The sequence below is a fragment of the Dipteris shenzhenensis genome, chromosome 29 (genome assembly GCF_047967505.1).
Source record: "Dipteris shenzhenensis isolate YYH24624 ecotype China chromosome 29, Dip_SZ_1.0, whole genome shotgun sequence".
Taxonomy (NCBI): domain Eukaryota; kingdom Viridiplantae; phylum Streptophyta; class Polypodiopsida; order Gleicheniales; family Dipteridaceae; genus Dipteris; species Dipteris shenzhenensis.
Window position 1 is genome coordinate 32602390 of NC_141624.1, and position 11917 is coordinate 32614306.

Sequence of the window (11917 nt, forward strand, 5' to 3'; positions counted from 1 at the left end):
CATGCCCATTTGGTCTCTCTTGTGGCCAAGCTTCACACATCCTCCCTGTGGTACGTAGATCCTCCCTTATGCCTGCAGAATCTCATGTCCCATTCAAATGCTCCCAAATGGTAGATGCCACATTCTTGAAGATATGCATGGGATCAAGCAGGTGATTGATCTTGAGGTGAGACCAATATGGTAAACGATAAAAGATGGAGTATCTAAACAAAAGGTGGTGTTAGCGGGCAATCTTTATTTCTAACCAATATAGCACACAATAGTTACAAACCCTTACTGGCTCATGCCAAGTGGTGGAGGAGTCATGGAACCATCCCAAGCTCTCATCCAATCTCCCGCAGTGAGTGATTGTGGGAGGACTTCATTCCAAGGGGAAACATATCTAGGATGATCAGGTGGGAGAAATCGATGGTGATTCTCATAGATGACCTTATTCAATGCGTCTGCCCGTGAGGCAACAAGCGAAGGACCACAAACATGACATGAATGGTAACCCGATATGTGAGCTCAAAGGAAATAGATCCCACCATGCTTGAGAATGCTCGAGTTATGTCAGTGGAGGTGGTTTATTTAGTGGAGCAGACATTTCCACGTTCTATTCTCACAAGCCAACTACATCTCATAGTGTATTTGGTGTGGATGAGATTGCTATATGCAATACTATACATGCACGATGGTTGTTTTTCCTTGAGTGCTTCATGAAGACCTTGAAGGGCTTCGTGAGACAAAATGCAAGACTAGAAGGTAGCATGGCCGAGGGTTGGTTGGTACAAGAGTCACTTGTATATATTTCTGAGTTTCTTGTTGATGTGGATAGCTCTCTCCCACGACTATGGAGGGATGATGAAGATCTAAGGATGACCTCTATTGTGCCTTAAGGGAAACGACGCAACAAAGTAATAGACATGGAGTTGCTTAATAATACCAACCTCTATCGCGTGCTTAATAGCGATGTGATGAAAAGATGCGTGATAAGATACGAGGATGCAAAGGCAAGAAGACAAGAAGAAAGGGCCCTCTTTCGTACACACCACGGATCTCGTGTGCCATACCCTCAGTATCTAAGAGCACTTCCAAAGGATATTTATGTGGATTGGCTACTTGACCAAATGGAGAAAGCAGGGAAAGACGAGGGGATGCATATCATAATGAAAGAATGGGAGTATGCTAGGGGATGCATGAGCAAGGTCGGTATATAGAATGTTATGCATAAGTTATGAGCTTTCAATAATTTAGATTGCTTATTTAATTGATTTTTTCTTGGTGTAATGCACTATGTTCAATGCTATATGGTGTGAGGGCAAGCATTTTCGAACACAACGGATTGATGATAAGAGAAACACACAAGATTGCGGCATCATTGCTAGCTTTGAAGGAGTCAATGGAGCCATGGATGATTATTGTGGCATAATCCAAGATATTATTAAGCTTGACTTTCGATGCTTCTTTGTGTATGTTTTGGATGTAAAGTGGTTTAAGGATGTGGTGGAAAGAGGCCCTAATGCAACAATCAAATGCCATGCAAGTGGCTTTGTAACTATTGACTCCACAAAGTTTTGGCAAAGTAGGAAGGACACACTAGTACTACCACAACAATGTGAATAGGTACTGTGCACACATATAAAAATACTAGCTTTTAAATATTTGATACCTTCGATGCAAGAAAAATAACATGATTGTATTTGTGTTTGAATTAGGTTGTCTATCAACCAATGGTGGATAATAATAGATGGTGGCATGTCATACCTATTATGCCACGTTCTAAAGTGATGTATAGTACATTTACTAATATAGAGTGTATGGAGGATGATCATGGCCATGGAGGTGATGATGACCGTGATACGAGAGAGGAGGATGATCATGAGATAGGAGATAGAGATATTGAGGCCATTACCCATGAGGACGAGCCTACCATTGGTGATGTTGATTTTGATGAGCACATGAGTAGCACAAGTAGTAGTGGGTTGAGTGTATTTGTAGATCTAATCACTTGTTTGGATTTTAAAGTAGATAGTTTGGCAAGGGTTGATCTCATTGAGGATGAGATTGAACCGTAGCCCATCATTGATATTGGCAAAACTATTTTACATATTGTCTCATTCTCCTTACCTCACTTAATTCTTGTATATGTGGGCTTGCAAAAAAGCATTGATGTTTTTGCTAAAATTATGTGCTTTGGTAATCATGGACAATGTTTGAAAAGCAGTGATATACACCAAAATCTCACTTTCTATATGAGTTTCTATTTTGCATCTAAATACGCGTCTAATTCTCAGTGTAGACGCGCTAGTAGACGTGCTAATACACGTGCAAATAGATGCGCTAATAGACACAGTGTTAGACGGGCCCGTATTTACTCAGTGTAGATGCGCTAATAGATGTGTCAATACACGTGCAAATAGATGAGCTATTGAACGCGCTATTAGATGCAGTCGTAATTTCTCTATTCAAGCAATGCCTATAGATGCGCTCGCTATTTTGCGCGTCTATAGTTGCTTTGTGTTGTTGTATGCATGCATGCATGCATGTAGTCTCCACCTTGGTCTGCTCCAACCATGTTCGCAAAGAAAGACAGAGCAGGACCAGTATGGCGAATATGCAAATCTTTCATTCGTGCATCACAATTTATAGGCAGCCATGACCACTAAAAACATTCTCCACACTTACGTAACTATTCACCTCACGTGTATCTTCTCCTAGGTTGCCCAGATGCCTCATGCACATCAAAATTAAAGACAATGGACAAACTCCACCGCAGGTACCTCTAATTATTCTTGCATTCATAGCCTTCAGCATTAATGATGCTTTGAAATCTCGCTTAGAACACGTATCAGGCGTAAAGATGAGCATATCACTTCAAGATTCACACACCTAATTCGCAAAACCTCACAGGTGGAGAATATAACAATCAATCGTCGTTTGACCAAGTAATTGCAAGAGCAAAACAAGAGCGAAAGAAGCGAAAAGTAGAAGGGAGACCCACCAAGAGCAAAAAATGTGTACCATTAATTGGAGACTTCCTCTGATTTGATCTTTTCATCAATTGGCGAAAAGCATAAGGGAGAGGCACGAAGAGTAGAAAACGCTTAGCATCAATTTGAGACTTCCTCTGATTCGATCTTTTCATCAATATGACTAACATTAAATTTCTCCAGGTAAGCGAACAATGCATATGAGACTCCAGCAAGTGCAATTTCCAGTAGGAGTCACGGCTGCAATAATTGAAGACTTGGAATACTGGAGGAGGCTCCACAATTGCAGAGCTTTGCAAGCAATAAACATCAATGAACGAACAACTGCAACGCCGGTGGGATGGAATGAGCTGACAGTAGCCACTCCAGTCTCCAAACATGCATTCCAGGCACGTGTCAACTACCAACTAACCAATCAAATTATTAATTGTTTAATCAATTTCAAAAATTCGCATTTTCTGCCTTTTGAAATCTTCGTCGACGCTAAGGCTCCCCCATCAGGGCAGGCCAAAAAGAACTCATGGATGAATCTGGAGGGGGAGGTAACCTATCTTCGATATACTCTCTAGCGAGCTATTCAATGGAGAGAAACCTGTCATCTTTCACGAGCCTGTCCATGCAAGAAGGGGGGAGAGACAAGCTAACATCGACACTCCCCCCACCTTCTCTTCCACAAAACAAAGCCATCACGTCTCCTCCAGGAATCACCGCATTTCGAACACAAAGCGGCCTTCCCCATCCGAAATCCACCTCATACACTGCGAATTTGGGAGAGCTCGCCACACTCAGTATCTCCATCCCCTTCTCCACCTCCTTCCCGGCCATCACCTCCTTTGGGTCGACCACCTCCGCGTCCCCCCACGTCCTCCTAAAATATTCGTCATTCATCGACCCTATCACCTCGTGTATGCGCTTTGCAGTCTCCCCTAGGCTCTCGCTTCGCAGTTGCCCCGCTGTCAGCCTTACAAGCTTTCTCGCTATTGCGTTTCCGAAGAAGCCCGACGGTAGCGCCGGCCGTAGTCGACTCCGGAAATCGGCCACCACGAACAATCCCACTCTCGTTGCGTCGCTCACTGCGCGGGCTGCTGTCACACTTTTCCAAACATGGGCGCACAGTGCTTCGTAGGATGTGCACAGCCACGCTTCACCATCCGCTGACTCCGAGGCTCTCTTCTTCAGTGTTCGGATCATCTCTCCACTAAAGTGGAAGGCTCGCTGCTCAGCCACATTTTGAGGAGGAAAGGCTGCTAGATCCACGCCTCCTCCCGCTGTGAGAGATCGAGTTCCCTTTTCGGCAATGATAGGGAGTAATAGCTGCTCCGGCCTCAACTCCGTCCGCATGTGAAGCGGAGGCAGAGAAATAGAGAGCCCTCGTGCAGATTGTCCCCACGACTTCATGAAATGCCAGAACGAATGGCCATCGGCAACTACATGGCTGTGCGCAACTCCGATAGCGATGCCTGCGTCCTCAGGGAACCTCGTAACCTACGTCGACTCCAAGGCAACATTAAGATCCACCTTATATAAGATCACTGATAGAAAACGGTAATCCGTTCGATCAGAAGAGTTCGAACGTCAAAGAAGTCCAATATAACTCGATAAAGGCTGCATACCTGCACCAAGAGAAGGGGAAGATCGCTGCTAATATCCAACCTTTGGATATCTCCCCAGGGAACCAGCCGCCTGAAGAAATCTGTGTATTGGAAGGCGTCCTCTTGGAGCATGGAGAACTGGACATCCACGGAAGCCTCCGCGAACTCCACACCAGCATCATTGCAATCCAGAGCGAGCCTGCCATCGTCCTGCTCGAAGAGGCGGCCAGCAAAGGGGTAGAACTGGACCAAAGCGACCGAAAGGCTGGACTTGAGGGAGGAAAGGGCTGCGTCGTATGGGTGGGGATGAAGAGAGGAGTCAAGCTTGTAGAAGAGGAGGCGTTTGTTGTAGGAGAGCCAATGCCAGAGAATATCAACAGCGGAGAGGAACATGGTTTGGCGAGGCGTGGGAGAGGAGGGCGTGACAAGTGAGGAGGAGAGGAGAGCCACCGAGGGCGACTCCATGGCTGCTGAACTTCTCGGTGCCCTCATACCTCAGCTAGTAGAGCTTGGGAGAAAGCAGAGCTTGCGTTGATATTCCTCGTGTTTATCCCTTGTGCTTCACTCTCTTGATTTAAATTTCACACTCTCTAAAGTAGATTTTATTTAAATTTCATAAGATCGTGTCTATCCCTTGTGCTTCACACTCTCTTGATTTGCACACAATCTTGATTTGACTATGGAAGATATTGGGAAGTTGCCCTTGGTGCCTCGTGTGGTCTCACTTAGCAAGCTATATTATCCCCTAAGCCACATGCATTAGCCCTATTTAGAAGAGAGTGTAAGCCACATGGAGAGCCCACTTTAAGAGAGAGTGAAAGTGGGAGCTTGTGAGATGCTTTTAGTGAATATGGGAGCTTGTGAGACCCTTGAAGACACTTTTTAGTGCAAGTGGGAGCTTATGAGGCCTTTGAAGACACGGTTTGGGTATACCTTCTTGGTATTCAATTCATGAAATTATTTATTGTTCATCATTCTCATTTTGAAATTTGAAAAGCGGAGTGTAATTTGATTGAAGCATTTGGCCAACTATTACATTCATTTTTTTTAAATAAAAAATTATTAGTTACACTATTGAGTATAAAGATAGCATTGTGCTAAAATTTCTAATCTATTCTATTTATTAACAAGGAACCTTAGAGGACGATTGAAGCATTTTGAATCATTGGATTAAAACAATGAGCAGATGAATCCTATTCGTTCGATTAGATTGAGGTAGTTGTGAGTAGATAGGCAGTCACATGCATGCCTCTTCCATTCCTTGCCAACACCACCCGCCTTTTGACTTTATAGCATTCCCTTCCTCATGGATCTTCATGTATCTTCCCTTCCTCTTCACCACTACCTGCTTTCAAGCTTCCTCCTTAGGGCCACTTGCATGTTACAAATGGCTACAACACGCATAAATTGTCCTTTGGGCCCTATCAATCGAGCTAAGATTCTTACAATCACCCTATTCATAATTTGGCATCTAATTTCTCAAACGGATGGGCTTCCCGAGATAGAGTAGAGGCTATATATGTTAACGAGTTCTCGGGGGGGTCACTATGTATGAACCCTCTATACCACGTGCGTTCAAGGCATATTTCTAAAATCCCTTATCTGTAAATTTTTCATTAATAAAATGTACCCCTTTTCTATACAAATCTGTAAATTTTTTCCAAAACTATTTAAAATAGTCCCTTATGTATATTTATTTCTGTAAATTTTAGAAATAAAAAATATCCTTCTGTTGAACTCACGTGATAGGGTTACATATGATGAGTGACCCCCCTGAGAACGAGTTGAGGGATGAGGGACAGCGTATCCTCATGAGTTGTTATAATTTGATTTAGCAAAGAATTTTCTATTGGTGGTAGGGATGGTGGCTCTAAAGGTTGCTGTTATTTGAGAAGAAGAGAAGTGCAAAATGAATGTTGCATGCATTTGTGGTTGTAGCAGAGATGAGGATCTCCGTGCTGCACTACCTTTCCCGACGTTTTTCCCACTATGAGAAAGCTTGGGCTCAGAGGGCATGGGAAATATCTCAGAGATGGAGGAGAACAAACTTAAGCAAAACCTGTGGGAAGAGAATGAAGAAAAGCTTTATTTGGGGAAGATGATGACATGGCACTCAAAGAGGGCTCAAGGAGGGTGGACATGGCTCTGATACCACATGATGGAATAGCATGAAGGATTCAACAAATGGAACAAAAGAGATGTTTATTCAAAAGAGGAGAGGCCCTTATAAGGGCAACTGATACAATGCATGTGCCCCAAAGGAGAGCATCTCCAGATCCACAAATCACTCTACTGATCTCTCAATCAAGCCCATGAATCTCTCAATCACACCTAATAGAACCTTCTACCAGCTAGCCTGGTCACACTAACCACCATGTGGTGACACACAAACTCACATAAACCTTGTACCCCTTGGTACAGCCCATTATATCAATTTGTCCTTCAATCGCCACCATAGTTTGATTGTCTAGCCAGGTGAGAGCGGTGCTTTTTACATGCTTCCAAATCCACCATCACCGATTATGTGCTTTTCATGGAAGTTTGACATGGCATGGAGCAAGTCAAGCAGAGTTATTTTGGGTAGCAAGTTGTCACAGGTCGACAGATTGAGAGCACATTGATGCTGAGTTGCTCCTTGTGGAGTGACATCTTGCCTAAACAAGTGAGAGGAGATTCCCGCGAGGGGATTTTCATTGGCCAGGCATTTCATGGTTGCTAAATAAGGTAGTGGGAAACCTCCTTACCACCTTTGTAGGATTGAAACTCGATTGAAAATTCCTCCTGTTAACATCACAAAGAAAGGCAATGTTAAGTTAATAAATCGGAGCTATACCATTTTTGCTTCACCACATTGAATCCTAAAATTCATGTACGTTCTCTCTTGCAATGCTCGAAAAGGTAGGGACTTCCTTTTTTGCATATTGTTTCCCTATCTCTCTAGACTTTGGAACTTCCACTATCTTTGGGGCAATGCGGGAATGTCCTTTGACATTGTGGGCTATAAGAACCTTTTTCATGATCTCTCGCATTCTAACATCACTGGTGCTAAGCTGGTATCTAAGCTAGATGTACATCAAATTTTCCAACACACCATCTTCATTCTTCAAGCACATGTTTTTGCCACAAAAGTTTACAAAAGTGAGTGTTACGAAAATTATATTTTTGATATATTTTGCTTTGGACATTATTATTTTTAGTCAAGTGAGACTATGACAAAGTACTCCATAGGAGCGCACCAGACGCGGCGGGGGTCCTAGTGGATACTTTGTGTGGTTAGTTGGGGACGCCTGACTAGCTTATGTTTTACCATGCTAGATGGTCAGTATTGTGGGTGATTCCATGTTAATATTGATGTCGCTAGTGTTATTGGTGTTGTGCTTGATTATTGTGCTTTTGAGCATGGTTATGTTGGGATCGGTTGATTCGGTGATTCGTTCAATCGATTGTTAATAACTAATGTAATTGGCGACTTGAGTACATGTGATGGAACTCATAGCGAGGATTGGAGTTAGTGCGAGGGTACCGATCGAGGTGTCGCACAGTGCATTATATATGGCCATGGGCCAATTTTATATTTATTTTATTATTGCGAGTTTGAGCAATATATTTTGTTGTGGACATAATTTATTTTGGGCCCTAAGATGGCTATGTAAAGCAAATCCCTCATCTTTGGATGAGAGGGATAATTTTGGCTCCTTAGTTTTTTATGAAATATCATAAATACTCTAGATGAGGAAGCATGAGCCACTCATCTAGGGGGGGAGATTGTACCCAGTCTACTATTGTTCTCGTGGTGTGATTGTGCTCTTCTTCTCCAATTGATTAAGGTGGTGAATTTGTGTGAAAAGAATTACTTTCTAGTTTCAGTGGTATCAGAGCTTTGGTACGCTCTAAGGTTTGGAGAGGGGAAGCTCTCTCTTGAATTGCGCAGAGAGAATTCAAGGAATCAAGGACGTGGAAAAAGTGACACGTTTGAAAAAGTACACAGCTCGTGAGAAACGAGAGTTCTCTGTGGATGTAATAGCCTTGCCAGTGTTGCCACCACCTAGAAAGGAGCTAATCAGCCCGTGTATGCATCACGCTGTCATTGCCATTATCCTTGAAGCATGTGCAATAGCCGCCTTTGGAAGCCTTGGGCCATAAACTCTATGCACTGCCGAATTACCTCAATGCCTCGCGCTGTTACTTTGACTGCCCCTTTAGAGGCCTTGGAGGTCTCTCTCTTCTTCTGCGTGACTCCGTTCAGGACCTGCAGTCACCCGCAGTATTTTGGGTCAGCGCACCTGCTTTCGGCTTAGTCATCTAGGTCTGCGCCAACACTGCCTTCATTAAGAACTTAGTGCATTGAGTGCATTGTGCAGCCAACCATTGCAATTTGCACGTCACCTCTACAAAGATTTCTATTTAAAAAAACGGCCATCGAGTACCAGCCGCCACTGCAGATCAACAGTCCCACCGTTCTACGTGCATGAATTAACCTCTGCGAACCTACACTCACCTGTAGTGTTTTGGCCAGCGAGCCATCTTGGACTCTGAAACTCTGAATTGAAGTAGCCTGCGAGCAATCCCTAGTTTTTGGATTCCGTGCACAGACTATGGTGGGGAAATAGTATCTGTAGAGCTGCCATCGCCATCATTTCTGAAGATCTGCACATGCTCATGGACTTTGAAGATTAAGGCGTGGTCTCTTAGTCGAAGAATTTCATTTATTTTACCCTACAAAGCAAGGTGCCCAAGATGCAAAGGCTCTTTTATTAGTTTTTTTTTTAATATAAAAAAAGAAAAGAAAGAGAGCATTGAAAATTTTGAGAAGCTCGAATCATCAGAATCACCGAGCAATTAATTGGAGATCATTCGAGTGCATAAACAACTACGAGCGACATCATTGGTCACATATCTCCCACTCTAGTCCTTTCCACCTCCGATCTGAGAGTGAGATAAGTGATTTCTTTTGCTTTATATTTCATACACTTAGTATCTTTTGCCATCCATTTCTTACCATACACTTGAATCGCACTTTTTCATTCGTTTAATTCTCATACACTTAGTATCTTTATTCTCCACTCTGCTTTATTTGTACTTATTACATTATCATGGCACATCAACCATAACCACCCACGCTCCAAGAGCAGTTAGGTGCACTTCAGGCATAGTTGGCCAATGAGCGTGAGCATAGGGAGAGATTGGAAAAGAAAATCAATGGTAAGAAAAGGAAGACACATTCATCTGATGATGAGTCATCCGACGATGATTCCGATGAAGATACTATTATCAGGATAGTTAAAGCCACATTGAGAGCAAAAAATTCGAGGAAGAAGAGTAAGATAAGTAGAAAAGCTTTCTCATTTCAAAATTTTGATGGAAAGAAAGAAGGACGCACTGTCTTGCAGTCAACTCGATGATTATTTTTCAGGGGAGAAATTCTCTGAAAAAGATAAGATTAAATGTGCTGCAAATCATTTAGTAGAGAGTGCTGCACTTTGGTGGAACATCACTAAGCATAGTAAAAGGCGAACAAAATCCTGGAAGTTTTTTCAAAAGCTCATCAAAAGAGATTTCCTTCCCTCACATTTCAAAGCAAAAGCTAGACAACAATGGGATACTTTCAGGCAATTCGATAAGAAAATGATCCCCACATATACTGATAGATTTTGGCAAACGTTGATCCAATTACAATCCTTGGAGAAAGTTAATGAGCGAGATCAACACAGAAAGTATGTGGCAGGTCTAAAGTCTAAGTTGAGAGCCGGGATTAACATGTTTCATCCTCGCTCACTGAGCTCAGCAATTTCTCTTGCAATGAATTGTGAAAGGAAGAATGGGATCTCAAAAGAAGGAAAAGATCCGGAACGGCATGTACCCTTCCATAAGAAAAAGAGATTTGATAAAAAGCCCTTCTTTAAATCTAAAAATGGTTTTGCTCCAGAGAAGACAGATTCTTCTTCAAAGCCGAACGGAGGGATTTTTACAAATAAAGAAATAAGGTGTTTCAAATGCAACAAGCTGGGACACATAGCCATTGAGTGTCCTGAAAGAAAGAAGACCTCAATGGCAAAAGTGCACATGATTGACGATGAAGCAGCCAAGCAAGAGAGAGGTAAGTATAATTGTCATGCTCTTCTAAAGATGAAATGTTTCATTAATGGCAAAGAGGTTGTTATTTTGCATGACGATGGTAGTACACATGATTTCATTTCAGAAAGAACCTTAGCAAAGCTAAACCTAGAGTCTTTCCCATCTAACTATAAGGTCAAAGCTGCTTTTACCAAAACAAAATACAATTGCACTAGAGAAGTCAAGAAGCTTGAAATCTCAATCAAACCCTACAAGGATACACGAGACTTTCTAGTGGCACCCCTACAGAGAGTGGACATCATCTTAGGAATGCCATGGAGGCATCAATACAATCCTAGGATAGATTACAATTCACATCAGATGTGGATTGAGAAGGACAAACAAGAAATATGTCTAAAAAGCTCAATGAAATCTGAGGTCAATCCTTTACGCAACCACACACAAGCCAAAAGAGCAATTAGAAAACGTGAGAAGACATATCTTATTTTGGTGAATACAATAACGGCTACCCAGCCAAACACTAAGCCTACGCACCAAAATTTTCTTTCTCAATTTTCTAATTATTTCTTAGAGGATTTACCGCCTGGACTACCATGTTCTGAGCATGTTCTTGACCTAAAGATCATAGGATAGAAATCCTACCGGGCAATACTCCACCTTGCAAAGCTCCTTGTAGAGTCAACCAACTAGAGCAAAAGGAAATACAAAGCTCCTTGTGGAGGAACTGATAGAGAGAGGATTAATAAGACCCAGCAGTTCTCCTTATGGAGCACCTGTCTTATTAGTCAAAAAGAAAAATGGAACCTATCGAATGTGCATAGACTATCGTGCACTAAACAAAATCACAGTGAAGAACAAATATCCAATCCCTAGGATTGATGATCTTTTGGACAAATTGAAAGGGGCCAAGGTCTTCACTAAGATAGATCTCAAATCTGGCTATCATCAAGTTCGTATGGTAGAAGAGGATATATACAAGACTGCCTTTAGAACTCAAACGGGACATTATGAGTTTCTAGTTATGCCTTTTGGGCTACCTAATGCTCCGGCTACTTTTAGTAGAATGATGAACTGAATCTTTCTTAAACACCAAGATTGTGTGGTAGTATTTTTCGATGATATTCTGGAGTTTAGCAAAGATGTTGAGGAGCATAAGGAACATCTAAAGCTAGTCTTTTCACTCTTGAAAGAAAATCAATTGTACATAAATCCTGAAAAGAGCAGTTTCTTTCAAGATTAGATAGAATATTTGGGTCACATTGTTGAAAGAAAATCAAT

The 11917-nt window shown here is 42.2% G+C and overlaps 1 protein-coding gene across 1 annotated transcript; it reads right to left on the bottom strand.

Annotated features, from left to right (window-relative positions):
• Positions 1-3545: 3545 nt before the first annotated feature.
• LOC147882723 (shikimate O-hydroxycinnamoyltransferase-like) lies at positions 3546-5029 on the bottom strand. The gene is made up of 2 exons (XM_087400488.1): positions 4586-5029; positions 3546-4457 (listed from the first exon to the last, which is right to left on the bottom strand). The coding sequence occupies exons 1-2, from the start codon at positions 5027-5029 to the stop codon at positions 3546-3548; spliced, it is 1356 nt and encodes a 451-aa protein (XP_087256614.1).
• Positions 5030-11917: the final 6888 nt, after the last annotated feature.